Source organism: Acomys russatus, chromosome 19, assembly GCF_903995435.1.
Source record: "Acomys russatus chromosome 19, mAcoRus1.1, whole genome shotgun sequence".
NCBI lineage: Eukaryota > Metazoa > Chordata > Mammalia > Rodentia > Muridae > Acomys > Acomys russatus.
Window position 1 is genome coordinate 60,495,115 of NC_067155.1, and position 17,149 is coordinate 60,512,263.

At 50.0% G+C, this 17,149-nt stretch overlaps 1 protein-coding gene across 3 annotated transcripts in view; it reads left to right on the forward strand.

Annotated features, from left to right (window-relative positions):
* Bicdl1 (BICD family like cargo adaptor 1) overlaps positions 1–17,149 on the forward strand; it is an 81,580-nt gene that overhangs the window by 57,241 nt on the left and 7,190 nt on the right. For 2 of the 3 annotated variants that reach the window (XR_007832361.1, XM_051161646.1), the window contains exons 4-7: positions 1,510–1,656; positions 8,537–8,716; positions 9,624–9,842; positions 11,129–11,272. Coding sequence is in view for 2 of the 3 variants with exons in the window: in XM_051161646.1 (XP_051017603.1) it covers positions 1,510–1,656; positions 8,537–8,716; positions 9,624–9,842; positions 11,129–11,272 (690 nt within the window). In the remaining variant the exon portion in view is untranslated. The remainder of the gene's footprint in view (positions 1–1,509; positions 1,657–8,536; positions 8,717–9,623; positions 9,843–11,128; positions 11,273–17,149) is intronic. The other variant, XM_051161647.1, reaches the window with a different exon arrangement.

The window sequence follows — 17,149 nt, forward strand, 5'->3', positions numbered from 1 at the left end:
CCAACTGCCCTGCCAGGCACCCACTCCTCAGGCTGCCTGCCTTCCTCTCTGCTCCACCTGCTCACTTTCTAGCCCTTAGGAACAAGTTCCCCAGGATTTGCTCACAGTTGTAGAGGATGAGTGAGGCCAAACCCTGGCTTCATCTGCTGTGAAATCATTCATTTTAAATAAGTAATTTCATAAAATTTGGAAACTTAGTGTTTGTTAAGGGCCAGTTATGAATCAGAATCCTATTAGTTCATTCCTTTGCTGGAAACCTGGGAAACAAAGGTGACCCATGCGAAGGAGACTTGAAAAGTCAGAGGGCACTTAAAAGAAAGTGAACTAGAGTGAAAATTCCCTTGGCATGGGTAAGTCCACTTCAGTGAGAGGAATAGTAGGCCCATTCACCAAAGGGGCTTGCTCCTTTTGCTCTCTTACTCAGGTGCACACTTGACAGACAGTATTGCTTTGTTTGGACAGATACATGATCTCTCTGGACAAAGGCCATATACCTCACTTCCCCAGGACAGTATCCTATCTGATTGATTGGTGTCCAGGGAGGATCTGTGCCATGAGCAAAACTCTAATGCAGAGTAGGAACAGCCAAGAGGCAGAGGGAAAGGGAGAGCCCAGAAGGTCTAGGACCAGTCAAACACTCAGTTCTCCCCTAGAAAAGTGCTGAGTTCAGCCCCCAGAACTTACTCAGGGAAGAGCCTTAAGACATTCCTCAGGCTAGACCACAGAGAAACATCTCGACCATGGCAGGAGAATATTTACAAGCATGCAGGTGAATGAGAGACCATCACGGCAGGGGAACTAATAGATGGGAAGACCTGAGTCCTTCCCTTCCCCAAAGCCAGGACTACCCTGGGCATGGTGCTGCTGGCCTTGAGGAGCATTGGCTGAGCTTCCTCCCTACAAACCTGGAAACAGAAAAGACTGGACACTGAAGAGAGCGGACAGACCATACAGGAGGTGCATGTGTCCATAGGGAGCTGGTTGCTTCTTTTCACAGATTCTTTGAACCAGTTAACCATGAGGCCATTGTCTCATTCTTCCTAGGGCATGGGCTGATGTAAACACTCTATCTTCTGTACCCTGCTAGCGTCTCATTAGCCAGGGCCCTGGGTCTGAGCCTTGGACAGTAGCACCAGGGGATTCAGCAGTGGGGTTGCAAGAACACAGCAACACTTAGGGAACTTCCTGGTACTTGAGACTTGAGGAGTTGGCAGATGAGGTGCTGCTCTCCAGGCCTGGCTGAGGGCAGGCAAGGTGGGGCCTTCTCTGACGTGTCTCTGGAATTTACAGAGTACTAGCTACCCTTCTTCCGCCTGCAGCCCACATGCTGGCTTCCTCTGGGCGAGCTCCTACCCCAAGGGAGGGCATTTCCCTTCAGCCCAGGGTTACATGGCTCTGTTCTCCAAGATGGGCCCCAGAGGCACATGCCTTCATGTTTAGGGCTAGTCCCTCCTCCTACGCTCAGCCAGACAGAGCTCCTCACCATCTTGTGGTTCTCCGTCTTTTCAGATCAAGATGCTGTCGGATCGGAAACGGGAGCTGGAGCATCGGCTCAGCGCCACCTTCGAGGAGAACGGCCTGCTGCAGGGGACCGTGGAGGAGCTCCAGGACCGGGTGCTGGTCCTCGAGAGACAGGGCCACCACAAAGACCTGCAGGTACTGCGCAGAGCTGAGGCCAGGCAGTGGGAGTGCTTAGCCAAGAAAGGAATGGCTGTGACGCCAGCACCACCACTGGTGGTCAAGTAGGCGACGCTGAGATCTCCACATGGGTCTTATAATTCCCCAGGGGACCCTACCATGTGGGCAGCTGGGTAACACCATTGTCCTCAGATCCCCCCTCTGTGTGCTCTGAGCCACAGGTCCCTGTGGTGGTGTCACAAGGTTCTCTCTGGGCTGTTGACGCTGGAGCACTCAGCCACGTGACCTCCTAACTAGCATTTGTGAAATCTGCTAGAAGATCTCAAAGGAGCCTCCCCGTGGGTCTCTCCTTGGCCCCCAGTGCTCTGTGCTGCTGCTGTTGCCCAGCACAGGGATTTAGTTGGCCAGCACAGAGCGGAGAGCAAGAGCCCTCCCACAGAACCCAGCAAGCATACTCACCTCTGCCTGTTGCCAGAAAAGGCACAAGCAAGCCCCTTTGTGAGCCTAACTGCTCTATTTTTTTAACTGCTTCTTAGTCATGTTTGCCCTTGTTTGGGAACTGCCACTAAGCCTCAGATGAAAATACAAACTCAGATTTGAAAGAAATAAACTCCAAAACAAAAAATAATCTCCTGGTCTCTCCAAGGTGCTCTGCTGGCCTGGGCTGGTTCTGGAAACTAAGGGAGAGCACTGTGTCCCTCTGGGTGTGGTGAGGAGAGTGCAGGGGGCATGTTGGTGTCATTTGTGGGGAAGTGGCTGGGCAGGTAATACTTGAATGCCAGGTGAGTCCCTACCCAAAGACCAGGCTGCAGAGCCCCACTGGGTTGGGAGGGAAGCTGCTGAGAGGTTCTGATGAGGGAAGACAGTTTAACTGAAACTGGGCATGGTGGTCCATGGCCTGTGATCCTAGTGAGTGGGAAGCTGAGACAGGAGGAATGCAAGTTCAGAGTTAGCCTGGACTATGTAACAAGTTGCAGGCCAGGCTAGGCTGTATAGAAATTGTCTCAAACAATAAAAAGAAGACCTTCTGGTCCGGAGGCCAGTAACAAGCAGTGCTCACCACTGCCTCTGTTCTCTCAGCTGCACCTGGGCAGTTTTCTTTGAGGGACATTTGCCAGGTTTCCCCCCTCCCCATCTGTGATTTTTGTTCTTTCAACTAATAATGTTCCATATAGTAGGACCTCAACAAATGCTGACTAGAAAATGGATCTAGAGTGTAGCTCTGTAGAAGAGGGCTTGGCCAGTGAGTTATGGGCCCTAGAAATGAAGGGGCCAGGGAAATGATGCTGCCTTTTTGTTTTTGTTTTGTTTTTTGTTTTTAATAGATTTATTTTATTTATTATTATGTATACAGAGCACTGCCTGCATGTACGCCTGCAGGCCAGAGGAGGATATCAGATCACATTATAGATGGTTGTGAGCCACCATGTGGTTGCTGGGAATTGAACTCATGACCTCTGGAAGAGCAGTCAGTGCTCTTAACCACTGAGCCATCTCTCCAGCCCTCGATGCTGCCTCTTTGAAATGGAGAGAAATGTGCTCATTTTTCAAGGTTGATGATGATAAACAACATGGAGTGCCGTAGGTCACTTCCTATTACATGGAGAGCTTCCATATACTTCTCTAAGGCCTACAGAAAACAAATCATTTATCCAAGGTCAGATACCACGTCCTCGATAGAGTGGACACTACAGCTGGTTTCCCTGTTGCTCGTGTGGCCTTGTGAGTCCACAGTGGATAGAATGGACACTACGGCTGGTTTGCCTGTTGCTCATGCGCCCTTGTGAGTCCACATTGGACCAGCTTTTGGATCCCCGTGGAGTACTCTGTCTGACTAGAAATGGAGGGAAAGAGCCAGGACCAGTGAGGACCATCAGGTACTGCCTGCCATGGGTGGACTGTGTGGACTGTGGCCTCAGGAACCTGAGGACAGAGGAGGGGGAAGACGTCCAGCTGACCCAGGTAGCACTTGGATAGGCGTAACCCAGATTTGTAAAGTGTTGAGCCAGTGGCCTTGGAATGTGTTTAATCCCTTGATTTAAAATCCTCAGATAAGGGAGGGCAGGAGGCTGAGCAGTAAAAGCAAAGACCTATATCAGCAGGGGAGCCCCTGTGATCCGCTTCACTGTGGACAGTCCTGCTGTCAAAACACACTTTTACATTTATTTGTGTATGTGTTGCGAAGATGCACATGCCACAGTGCATGTGTGTGTGTGTGGGGTGCATGTGCTACAGTACACATGTAGGGGTGTCTGTGTTATGGAGGTATTACATGTGGAGGGATGGGTGTGTGTTGTGGAGGTGCACATGCCACAGTGCACATGTGGAGGGAGGCGGATGTGTGTTGTGGAGGTGCACATGCCACAGTGCACATGTGGAGGGAGGCGGATGTGTGTTGTGGAGGTGCACATGCCACAGTGCACATGTGGAGGGAGGCGGATGTGTGTTGTGGAGGTGCACATGCCACAGTGCACATGTGGAGGGAGGCGGATGTGTGTTGTAGAGGTGCACATGCCACAGTGCACATGTGGAGGGAGGCGGATGTGTGTTGTGGAGGTGCACATGCCACAGTGCACATGTGGAGGGAGGCGGATGTGTGTTGTGGAGGTGCACATGCCACAGTGCACATGTGGAGGGAGGCGGATGTGTGTTGTGGAGGTGCACATGCCACAGTGCACATGTGGAGGGAGGCGGATGTGTGTTGTGGAGGTGCACATGCCACAGTGCACATGTGGAGGGAGGCGGATGTGTGTTGTAGAGGTGCACATGCCACAGTGCACATGTGGAGGGAGGCGGATGTGTGTTGTGGAGGTGCACATGCCACAGTGCACATGTGGAGGGAGGCGGATGTGTGTTGTGGAGGTGCACATGCCACAGTGCACATGTGGAGGGAGGCGGATGTGTGTTGTAGAGGTGCACATGCCACAGTGCACATGTGGAGGGAGGCGGATGTGTGTTGTGGAGGTGCACATGCCACAGTGCACATGTGGAGGGAGGCGGATGTGTGTTGTGGAGGTGCACATGCCACAGTGCACATGAGGAGGTCAGTGAAGAATTTTTCTGAGTCAGTTCTCACCTTCCAGCACATGGATCTCTGGGATCAATCACAGGTCATCACGCAAGAACCTTTGCCCAGTGAGCCATCTCTTCCACCCCAAACAAATTTTAAGCCACTGATTAAATTAAGCTGTGGTTTTTGTTTTAAGGCCTTATAATAGGGATTAAACTCACTGTGAACTCGCTTCATAACAACCATTTTGCTAAGCTTCTTTGGTTTGAGATGGGGTCTAACTTTAGTCTTAGCTGCCTCAGAACTTGAGAGGTAGACCTAAGCTGGCCTTGGACTCCCCTCAGTCCTCCTGACTTTGCCTCTTGGGTACTGAAATTACAGGTACACACACACACACGGCTAATTGTGGCTTTACTAAGCTGAGTAAAGTATTTAGCTTTGATACTTAGTAAAGGGATTAATTGTCCTCCTAAGGGCACTTATCCCTTGTAGAAGTACGTCGGGCCTGGCCCTGGCAAGAGAGCAGGCCCCACTCACTGTGGGGTGAAGCACATGTTCTGGGTCCATATGCAGTTAAGCCAACCATGTGCCCTCAGCCCCTCAGTGTCAAGAGAGAACAACGCCTCACTTCTAGTCTGTGAACTAAACTTACCACACTGCACTAATGAAGGCATTTCATGTCATCCCTCTTTTATTGGTAGAAATACTATCATCTTTCTTATATGAAAATACTATTTCTTTTTTCTTCTCTTCTGGATTTTTTGAGCTAGAATTCTGTGTAGCCCTGCCTGTCCTGGAGTTTGTTCTTGTAAACCAGGCTGGCCTGGAACTCAGAGATCTGTGTGTCTCTGCCTGCTCAAGTGCTAGGGTTAAAGGTGTGTGTCACCATATCCATCTAGATGCCATTTCTTACCTACAGGGTTCCTATAGTTACCAGGCTCTTCCATGGCTGGGCTGGGGTTTTGCATGTCCGTCCAAGTGGTGAGTCAGTTACTGAGCAGAGGGTGAGGCACCTCCTGGCCTTCTGTTCTCTTGCTGTTACAGTTAATTAAATACCTTGAGTGTGCATGAGTGATTGAACTAATTGTGTCCAGTGTGCGAGAGTGTGTATCTAACTGTAGGAACTTTTCCTGCTGAGATGTATGTGGCATTTCCTAGAGAATAATTGTAAAACATTTTGCCACTTAATATGCTGCTTGTAATTGTGCCAAATGCTTCCGAGGAATGTCTTTTTTTCCCTATAACCCTGGTTTGTTTTGTTTTGTTTTGTCTTTCCTTCCAAGTTTTTCCAAAACTGGGGCTGGAGGAGTTCCCACTGTACCAGCAGGTGTTGCTGATCCAGGGACCAGGCGAGCAGCTTGCCAGTTCTTGTCATCCTGTCAGCAGCTGGGCTCTAGCCCTTCCCAGTTAGGGCTCATTCAGGCCACTGGCCGGCCAGCCACTCCTGGCAGTGACAGGCTGAAAGCAAGGCTCAGCACCTAGAGGGCTGGTGATGTCTCTGTGAAGCCCTGGCTCCTTTAATGAGAACCAGAGCTCGGAGTTGCTGCCACCCACCCTGCAGCCCTTGGAATTGCAGGAGACACAGTGGCTTAGTGCAAAGTGAAGAAGATAGCACAGTCCACTCCTCAGTGCTAGGCGTGATCCCTAGGCCTTGGGCCTTCAAGGCGGCACTCCAGCACCAAGCTGCGTTCCCAGCCCGACCCTGGCTGTGTTAAACTAATGCAGCCTGCATGCAGGAGATGCACGTGTACACCCCCACACCCAGCTGTTTGTTCTTTTTAATAAGACAGAGGTGGCTTTGCTTTAGAAAGACCATTTTATAAATGATAAATTTAAATTCCAGGAAGTTCTTCACCCACACTTACCTCTAGGGAAATTGTGTGTGTGTGTGTACACATGAATGCATAGGCACCTGTATATGCATTGTGTACATGTGGATGCCTGACGTTGGTATTGGGAGTCTTCCCTTATTTATTACTATGTTTGTGTGAGCGAGCGCATGTGCCGTGAAACACACACAGCGCTTAGAGGGCAGCTTTCAGGACTGGGCTCTCTACTCTCCCACTGTGACCTATGGGATTCAAATACGTGTCTGTCGGATCTGTATGGCATGTGCTTTGATCAACTGAGCAGACCCTACCACATCCTCTGTTTCATTTTTTTAGTAGTTCTTTTTAACTTTTATGTGTTTCAGTGTTGTGGCTTGCATGTGTGTCTATGTACCATGTGCACACAGTGCCTTCAGGGGCCAGAAGAGGGCATCAGATTCCGTGGATTAGGAGTTAAACAAGTGTGAGCCACTATGTGGGTGCGGGGAATCAACCCTGGTTCCACTAGTAGAGGAGCCAATGCTCTTAACCACTGAGTCATCTCCCCAGCCCCCTCTACTTTATTGATTGACACAACATCTGTTACTGAACCTCTGATTTCATTGGAGCGTCCACTTGAGAGTGGAGTTGCTAGATGAATGGGGAGTTAATGTTTAATTTCATATAAAAACTGCTAAGGAGGGCTGGCAAGATGACTCTTTTAAAAGCACTGACCCCATATGTGTGCCGTGGCAAGTGCATATCTGTATTCCTGCACACACGTCATATATAACACACATAATAATAAGTCTTTAACTTAAAAAAAAAAAGGAAACTGCTAGGTGCTTCAGTGAGTGTACACTTTCAACTCCCATCATGAATGAAAATTTTGGCTGTTGACATCCTCACCAGACTGATGTTTTTTCCGTTATTGAAGCCGCTGTGGCACCTCATCTTTGTGTGGGTGTTAGTCTTCTCCTCGGAAACCTCAGCAGTGCAGCAGTGGTAATGCAGCAGCTGTGCCATCTCCCCACCCTAAAGCAAGAGGCCCTGAACCCCTCCCTTGTGGTGCACTCAAAAGCCCTGCCAGAGGGGCCCAGGCATCTCCAGAGCTCACTGGCCAGCCAGTCTGCCCTAACCCACAAGCTTCCAAATCAGTGAGCCCTGTCTCAGAAACAGGTGTTCCCCAGGAAGGTCACCCAAGGTCACTAGATTTCAGAGGCCGAAGTGAGATTCCAAAGCTGAGGCCACCTTGAGTTACATAGAGAGGCTGTATCAGAAGAGGGGAAGGAGAGAAATTTAAGAATACCAAGGCTCACAGAGAAACCTTGTCTCGAAAAAAAAACAAAAACAAAAAGAATACTCAAATTGGGAGGGAGAGAGGAATGGGAGGATACAAGGGATGGGCTAACAATTGAGATGTAATATGAATAAATTAATAAAATATTTTTAAAAAAGAATACTCAAATTTGCCATATTTAAATTATCCATTACTTCATAATGCCATACCCATCCCCTTCCCACCCAAGATTGGGTCTCATTATATAGCCCTGGCTGTCCTGGAACTCACTATGTACAGCAGGCTGGCCTCTGCCTCCCAAGTGCCAGGATTATAGGCATGTACCACTATGCCCGGCATAAAAAACCTTTTTTTTTTAAAACCAAGATACAAACTAAGCATCTTAACACTTGCTTCGTTCACATCCCGAGATTTTTGTTTGGATTTTGTTGTTGTTGTTGTTGTTGCCGCTGTTAAAACAGTGACTCTTTTTAACCAAGCTGGCCCCAAATTCAGGATCCTCCTGCCTCTACTCCCAAGTATTTGGACTAGAGGTGAGTGCCACCACACTCTTGAATCTTTCGATCACTAGGTTCTTCCACTAGCTTTTCCCCTGAGATTATTGAAGGAGTGGTACTGTTTGTTGTGCTGAGTTTCCCAGAGCTGGGTCTGGCTGACTGTTTCCCCGTACAACCTGACACGTGTTTCTCCTGCCTGTGTTTCTTTGGGTTGGGGGGTCAGGTCCTGGGCACTGCCTGCTGTGAGGTGGATAAGCTGCAACCTTTGCTCTCTGCCCCACAGCTGCACCAAAGCCAGCTGGAGCTCCAGGAGGTACGCCTGTCCTACCGGCAGCTGCAGCTCAAAGTGGAAGAGCTCACAGAAGAGAGGAGCCTGCAGAGCTCCGCTGCCACGAGCACGTCCTTGCTGTCTGAGATCGAGCAGAGCATGGAGGCCGAGGAGCTGGAGCAGGAGAGAGAGCAGGTTCTGCTGCACTATTGTCTGCAGGAGAAGGCGGCCCAGGAGGGTGGGGAGAGCGTCTCCCTCTTCAACCCTTTACGGCCACCTGCAAAGGGCCTATGGCCACAGGCTGGAACAGTGGCCACTTGCTGGATAGCCACCAAAGCCTAGAGCAGCACAGCCAGAGGAGTGGCCTGTCAGTCTCCCTTGGGCCTCCAGCACTTGCAGTCCATCCTTCTGTGCCCTTTGCTTCTGTATGTCTTCCATAATCACTTCCAACCAGTGCAGCACAAAGTACTGTACTTGCAGATTAGTGGCCTAGCGGGGTGAGCGAATAGGGAGATAAGAATTGGTAGCAGCTGGTCACGGGCACCAGGAAGACTGAGGCAGAACAGTTAGGGCAGGCAGCTCCAGATCAGCTAGGGGTATGTAGTAATCTCAAAAAGAAGTAATCCCAGCACTTGAGAGGCAGAGGCAGGCAGATCTCTGAGTTCAAGCCCAGCCTCTGCTCTATTGAGCAAGTTTTAGGACAGCCAAGGCTACACAGAAACTCTGTCTTGGAAAAAAAATCCTTTTGAAAGTCTTAAGAAGATGTGCTTGGTCCAAATTAAGTATTATTTCTGAGGATACTTAAAAAGAAAAAACTCCAGCCAGGTGGTGGTGGCACATGTCTTTAATCCGAGCACTTGGGAGGCAGAGGCAGGAGGATCTCTGTGAGTTCGAGGCCAGCCTGGTGGTCTACAGAGAGAGTTCCAGGACAGCCAGAGCTATTACACAGAGAAACCCTGTCTCGCAAAACCAAAAAAAAAAAGGAAAAACCTGTGTTCCAAAACACAGGATTTCAAGTATGGTATCTGTATTTTGGCTTTAAATACTGAGTAACCAAGTCCTCTCTAGAGTCTGTACTGATGAGTACCACTTTGTGACACAGCTGAGACTGCAGCTGTGGGAGGCCTACTGCCAGGTTCGCTATCTCTGCTCACACCTTCGAGGGAACGACAGCGCAGACTCAGCCGTGTCCACAGATTCCTCCATGGATGAGTCCTCAGAAACCTCATCTGCCAAGGACGTGCCCGCTGGCAGCCTGCGCACTGCCCTCAGTGATCTCAAGAGGCTGATCCAGAGCATTGTGGATGGCATGGAGCCCACGGTAAGGCCAGCTACAGGAGCTGGACGGCAGAGGAAGCCTGAACTGCAGTTCCCTCATAACTTTTTGCAGAATCCTGAGCCATTAGTTTGAGAGCATTGAGAACCAGTAACCAGGAAGTCTTCACTCCATGGTGCCCTTCCTGCGGATACCATGGCAGTGGCTCCCAACCTTCCTAATACCGCGACCCCAACCATAAAATTATTTTTGTTGCTACTTCATAACAGTAATTTTACTACTGTTATGAATCATAATGTAAATATTTTTGGAGATGGAGGTTTGCCAAAGCGGTTGTGACCCATAGCCTGAGAACCACTGTACCACAGCATAGTCCTTTTCTCCATATAGTTGTGCACAGGGCACTGGTGACCTTGAGTTGGAAGGTTTTGCTTAGAAACATTGAATAGAGAAACTGTATCTAGGTAAGACTCCCAAGTTGCTCTTTTGCATTGGTCCTGATAGGAGGATGACTGTGCTGGAATGAGAGGATGGCTCACAGCTTTGATTCCAGCACTTTGGAGGCAGAGGCAGGCAGATGATCTCTGTGACTTTAAAGCCAGCCTGGTCTACATAGTGAGTTCTAAGACAGCCAGAGCTACATAGTAAGACCTTGTCTCAAACAAACAAACAAAAATCCAGGCATGGTGGCACAGACCTTTAATCCCAGCACTTGGGAGGTGGATCTCTGTGAATTTAAGTCTAGCCTGGTCTTGAGTTCCCAGACTCCCAGCCAGGGCTACACACAGAGAAACTCTGTCTTGAAACAAACAAACAAAAACCCAAAAACTTAAGGCTTCTTCCCAGGAAAATATCAGCAGAGGAGGTTAAGGTGACAAGAGCTCTAAGAATCCCCATGAGGCCTCGTGGGGCATCCTGAGTAGACAGCAGCATCATGCTAGGTTTCTCCCTGAACTCCCCCCATACCCCCCACAGAGTAGTTGTGTTGCTGTTGCATTAGAGGCTGTGAGATAAAGGACAGATGTTCCTGGCTGGCCGGCCTGGGTTGATGTGGAGAGTAGATGGGAGGAGGTGGTCAAGCCATGGTGGAGTAAGGGGGCTGTGAGTGGTGTGTGCCATTCCTGAGATAAAAATGAGCGTTTATAGGGTACAATTAAACATGGGAATCTCTCTCCCTAACCCTTATGCCCCCTACTTGTGACATGTGCTCTGTCCTTTCATTCCTCCTCATCTTCTTCCTACTGTCTCTGTATTGTATCTGCCTCTGTTCCTCTCCCCACTAACCATGGCTCACTCTTCCTACCTACTACCGGCTTACCTCTTTCTGTCAGGCCGCGCGGAGAATGGATGATGAGTCCTTAGAAGAACAAATAAGGCAGACCAGTGAGGACTCAAGAGCCCTGAGGGAGCTCATGGAGGGAGAGAGGGGTAAACTGAGGCAGAGCCTAGAAGAGCTGCAGCAACTGCACAGTCAGGTGAGCACCCCGTTTCACAGTGCAGAGAGCGTGTGTAGGTCCCTGACGCACTCCCACTTCTGTGAGATGCAGCTGTCCTCCATCACATTCTCAGGGGACTGTGACCCAAAGTTGAGAAATTGGTATCTTCAAGAGAGAAATCAATCCTCATTCTGCCCAAATGAGATTAGCAGGGACAAGAATGGCTGGTTCTGTCTCTGTTTTCTGAGTGGTGTATCCACAGAGCTAGAAGTTGGCAGACTGGTGGGTGCTGACCACTGAAAGCCACATCTCCCAGGCCAAGAGATGTCAAGTCAAGCACACTTGGTCTTGCTGGATGTTGGCTTGGTCACCTCTGGGAGCATGTTTTCCACTCACGGGAAGTCACTGTCACCCTTATTGTTTCCTCCTTGTTCGATCATGACTCCATCTCTCTTGTGACACTAAAGGACATTGGTATTCTGATCTCAGAAATGCGGAAGGACTTAGACCTCCACCCAGAGAGAAGCTTCTGAGATCTGTCCTGGGCTAAGTTTCCTCTGAACCAGCCTTGTGTGCATGAGTGACAACTTGGGAGCACCTGCAAGCAGTCCCTGTTCTGCCATGTCCTGGGCCACAGCTCCCATCCCTTCCGTATGGGGTTGACACCCAGCTTTCACCTTGGGAAAGATTTCTTTCACTTAAGATACCTTCATTATAAGGTCCCATCTCTCTCTTACTGTCCTCTTGGAAAACGATGGAGAGGCCCACCTACAGCCTCACTACTCTTCCCGGGAGAGCCAGAGCACAAGCGTGGAAGATCATAGCTGTGGCTTGCTTCTGGCCAGATCCTGATGAGTGGGTTAGGCAGCTCATTGCTTGCTCCTGCATAAACTGTAAGACCCTCAGAGGGCAGCTCAGACTTCAGGACGGGGCTTCTCAAGGGAAGAAATAAATACTAGAGAGAGTGGAATCGGGAAGTTCTCTGGATGGGTGCTGGTCGGTGCTGGAGAGCTTGACTAGCAGCTGCAAGGCCCTGGCGCAGTCTCTAGCACGCCCAGCAGGAAAGAAGGTTGTTGACAAGGTCTTTGGGGTTGGTGGCATGTGCGTGTAGTCATGGTGCTTATGAGGTGAAGGCAGGGGGTTAGGAGCTCACGGCCATCCTTAGGTACATGACAGTTCATGGCTGGCCTAGGCGACTTGACACCTATCTCAAATAAACTAAGAGGGGAAAATGTTCTTTAGGTTGAATTTTGTATTAGTTGGTAGATTGGTTTGGAAATGGAATATCACTGTTGCATTTACCAATCTTGAACTCTGGCAAGATCCTGCCTCAGCCTCCCAAGCATATTTCAGTGTCCTGACTCACTTATTTAAAATAAATGCTTGCTTATTAGTGTTTGATAGGTGTTGTTTTGCTTTGTTTTGTTTTGTTTATTTTGGGATTTTTGCTTATCAGAGTTAAAACCTAAAAATTTCCCCCGAGGACATTATTTTATTGAGAAACAGACATAAGTATAGGCTGCTCACAGTTTGGTGTGGCCTCAGATGTAGATAGCTGGGCCTCCGAGCATGCCTTTAATCTACAAAGTGAGTTCCAGGACAGCTAGGGCTGTCACCCAATAAACCCCTGTCTCAAAAAAGGCACAACAAACAAAAAGTTTAGTTAATAACTGGTTTAGGCCAGTTCCTGTGAGCTCCCTCTCCGAGAGTTCCCTAGACCTCATTCATGTCCCACATGGAGTATAGAATTGGACTTCTTTTTCCAGAATATTCAAAGAAGCCCCTCGACTACACCTGCATGCACTCATGTGACACCCGAGGTAGGGTTTGGGGTTCAGACTTACTCCAGAGTGACTATAACCATAGCAGCCAGCACTGGGGGCTTGACAGTCTTCATACAAGCTGGGCTCGGCATGCACCCTAGGACCGCTGAGCCTAGACCTAAGCACATGTGGCAGCTGTGGAACACCTGCACTCTAGCGTTTCTAGCGTTATTGGGAAGGCAGTTGGAACCATCCCTGTGTTCTTTGATGGTTGGTTGCAGACAAGGCTAGCCAGCACTGAGGTTCCAGGAACAGCTAGGCCAAAGATTGAGCCTCATCCAACCAACGATCTGGTCTCTAAGGCCATTGCTTTCCCTCATGGGAACGTTCGTTACTGACTGCCCCTGAAAACTCGGCTGGAAGTCCGTGTGGGTGTGCTACAAGTTGCACCTTCAGAAACCAACCGGACTTTAAGTAAAAGAGTGCAAACCATTTAACTGCTGATTATCTGTTTGAGGAAAAATCTGTAACCAGCATGAAGACTTGCTTGTCACTTGCCACCTGTATGTGCTCTGTTCTTAGCATTCTCCTTAGCACTGATGGACACAGAGCAGCCACCAGCAGATGGACTGGGTCTGCAGGATTAACTGCAGAATACAAAAGACAGGCACCCAGGAGCTGGAGAGAAGGCTCAGCAGTTCAGAGCACCTGTTACTCCTGCAGTGGACCCAGGTTCAATTCGCAGCACCTACATGGTGATTCACAACCATCCATGACTCCAGCTCCAGGGACCTGACACTCTGTTGTGATCTCCATCGACACTTGGCACACACATGGTGCACATACATACACATAGGCAAAACACTCATTCATATAAACTATATAAATAAATCTAAACATTTCAAAGAAAAGCAAGCATCCATGAGATTCCCTGCCCCTGCTTAGGTTAGTAGCCTAGGCATTAGGAGCAACTGGACAGCCTTTTTTGTGAATGTTTCACGCAAGGTATTCAGGGGAGCATGAGCTCAGGCAGGTGCTCGGGGCTTCCATAAATGGTCTGTCATTGAGGGGGAAGCCAAGGCAGGGACTGAATTCAGAGGCCACGGAGGGGCTGCTCACTGTGCTGCCCTGTCTTACTCAGCCTGCTTTCTTACAGAACCCAGGACCACTTGTACAAGCACTGTTGTTCACAATGGACTGGGTTCTTGATTAATGGTTATTTATCAAGAAAAATGTCCCCCATAGACGTGCCTACAGGCCAAGCTGATTATGGCAGTTTCTCAGTTGAGGATCCTTCCTTCCTTCTCAGATAATTGACAAAAACTAACCAGTACCCCGTTTGGTGTGCTGTGTGTATCCTCCTGATCACTGCCATCTCAGTCCTACCTTTCTTCGCAGCTAGCTTTGCATATTACTTTCTCATTTGTCTGCTTCCCAGCCCAGCCACCTTCATATGGTGACAGTTTTCCTGTAGTGTGGCGTGGAAGCAGGGTACCTCCTGTGAGCCACAGTCAGCTTCTGTATCAAGACTCAGAAGTCAAGTCCTGCCCGCTGTGTGTTTCTGCCTTCTGCCAAGCTCCTTCGCCTTGCTCTTTCTGACCTCCTCTGCACTAGCAGAAGAGAGCATGAGCGGCCATCACAGGGTGGTCCTCTCGAGCTTGCCCTCAGTCTGGAGGCCCCTCCCTCCTGCCTGCTCAGGCCTCAGCCCTGCTCATCCTTCACAGCAGGCTTCATGTCCTTCCTGGCCTCTGTTGATCTCCTTCCTGGAGCACCCTCTGGCCTGCCTTACTGTGCTGCTTACATTCCCATCTTGTCTTCCAGTCAGGCAGATGATAGCCCATAATGATCAGCACTCACCTTTTCTCCTCAAGCTCCTAACACAGGCCGCTGGACAAAGTGGCTAGCACAGAGACCGGCATGATGGGTGAAAGGAAGAGCAAGATCTGTGGCTTCTGGGTGGGCTTTTTAATGCTGTTGAATTATGAGGCCTCTGTTTTTAGGAGAAGGTAGATGGTGGGCTGCAGCCTAAGAATAGACAGGCCACTCCCACTTTCATGACAGCCATCAGACCCAGCCTTACTGAAGAGTGGGAGGAGCCCAGAACCACAGTCAGAGCTGCAGTGGGCCCTGGACCAGGACCACATTTGAGCCTCATGTTTGGGGGTCTGGTGGGGAGAAACGTGCCCCGCCCCTCGGTAGCCCTTCTAAGCAGCTGGCCTTGGCCTCCAGCTTCTTCAGGTTTCCAGAGCAGGAAGCCTTTCTGGAGGTTTGTTTGGCACATGTGTGGTGGTTGCTCCTGCCCAGTACCATGCCCAGCATGTGGCTTCTCCTGTCTGCCCTGCTCAGCCGTCCTGAAGCCACACACCACACTCCTTTGATCTGAAGACGTTTATCTTGGCCACGTGCTTTCTAGGTCTTGGGTCAAGCAAGCAGGCTGCCAAAACTGCTGGTACCTGGGGTAAGGCTAAAGCTCTCCCCAGCCACCTCTGTCTTGGAGCTAGATGCACATGCAAACCAGAGCCTTTGCAGACTCTATAAACTGCACTTTCCCAAAGCTTAGAACCCTTCTGCGCCACACTGTTGGCACTGAGAAAGCTGTATCCTTCACAGTCAGTACAGAGCATCAGGCCCAGGCCTGTACATTCCTTATCAGGCTCTTAAAAATGCAAAGTTTGAGGTTAGGAGTCATGGCTTAGCAGTTAAGAATGCTGGCTGCTATTCCAGAGGAACAGTGTTTGGTCCCCACCACCCACATGGTGGTTGTAACTGTAACTCCAGTTTCAGGGGTCCAGCAGTCCTCTGGCCTTAGCGGGCAGCAGGCATGTGCCTGGTTCACAGATATATGCCAGGCAAACACCCACCACACACATAAAAACCTCCTGTCTTTCCACCTCATCATTGGATGCCTTCTGACCCCTGCTAAGTAGCCGCTGGCTCTGCCTGAGGGCTTGATCTTCTTCGCTCCAGTCCTGCAGTCAAGGTGGCAGCCGTCCTTAGTGAGGGAGCAGACCTGTGTGGATGGGCCCTCCCTTGGGAAAATGTCTGTGTGTGCTTACCGTGAGGGTGTGGCTGGGCATCCCTGTCCATGTCTGAGCCTATCAGTCCTCACTGCCTAACACACTTACTGAGATCTCTGTTGGACTGGTCACACCAACAGACATGAGTACACAGGGACTAAATCTGATAGGATCAACAGCAAGAGCAACTGCATAACTCAGGCCCCAAACACGGAGGAGAGGTCATGGGCAGCCATTAGCAGAACCAGTGTGCCGTCTGGTAAACAGTCTCCACGCAACTGCAGCTTTGCCTCTCCTCCCAGCCAGGGGGTGGGGGGAATAAGCTGGCAACTCTAGGTTACGTACCAGGACTGCAAAGGGAAGGAGATGCCTTCCTCATCTGGCTTTCCCAGTGGGAGGTCGTGCCCTGTGTCCCATCAGGATATACAGTCAGGAATGTCCCCAAAGAGTAATGGTTTGGATTGGTGACTGCCTCACGTCAGCTGTTCTGTATACAAGTTTTTTACGAGTAAGTGCAGCGACATGCTTCCAGAGATTGCTGTGCATGTGAGCGAGGCCCTGCACTGTGGGGTGGGACGGACAGAACGTGTTACTCTCACAGCCACAGAGCAGCTCTGCATTGCCAAGTGATAACTCCCGGGTTGGTCGTGAGGCCTGAGCAGGTGCCATTCACTGAGGCAGAGACCACAGGAAAGATAACAGGATCAAAGTGACAGAGCGATCACAGGTGTTGACGGTCCATGTGGCTCTGATCTGTGGGTCTTAATGGCTAGATGCAGCTGTGCCAGAATTTGAGACCCTGCTTCCAAGTGTTCCAAGAGCCCCGGTGCCTGTTTGATCTCTCAGTACCTGCCTGGGGTGCCTCCCAGCCAAAGCAGATGTGGTAACAGCACAGAACGTCTGGATCCATAGCTGCTCAGCCTCCCTAGGGTCCCCGGCCGCTGAGCTGGAACCAGCAAAGGGGCATCAGGACAGAGCAGCAGCAGGGCTCTCTGTCATGCCCCTGGAGCCTGTGGGTGTTAAAGACTTATTCCTACAGCCCACTGTGAACTGAGGGAGGGTGCACAAAGCGTTCTTTCTGCTGAGCCCTTTCTCCAGCTCCTCAAAACTTAGGTAGAGGTCAGAGGATAACTTCC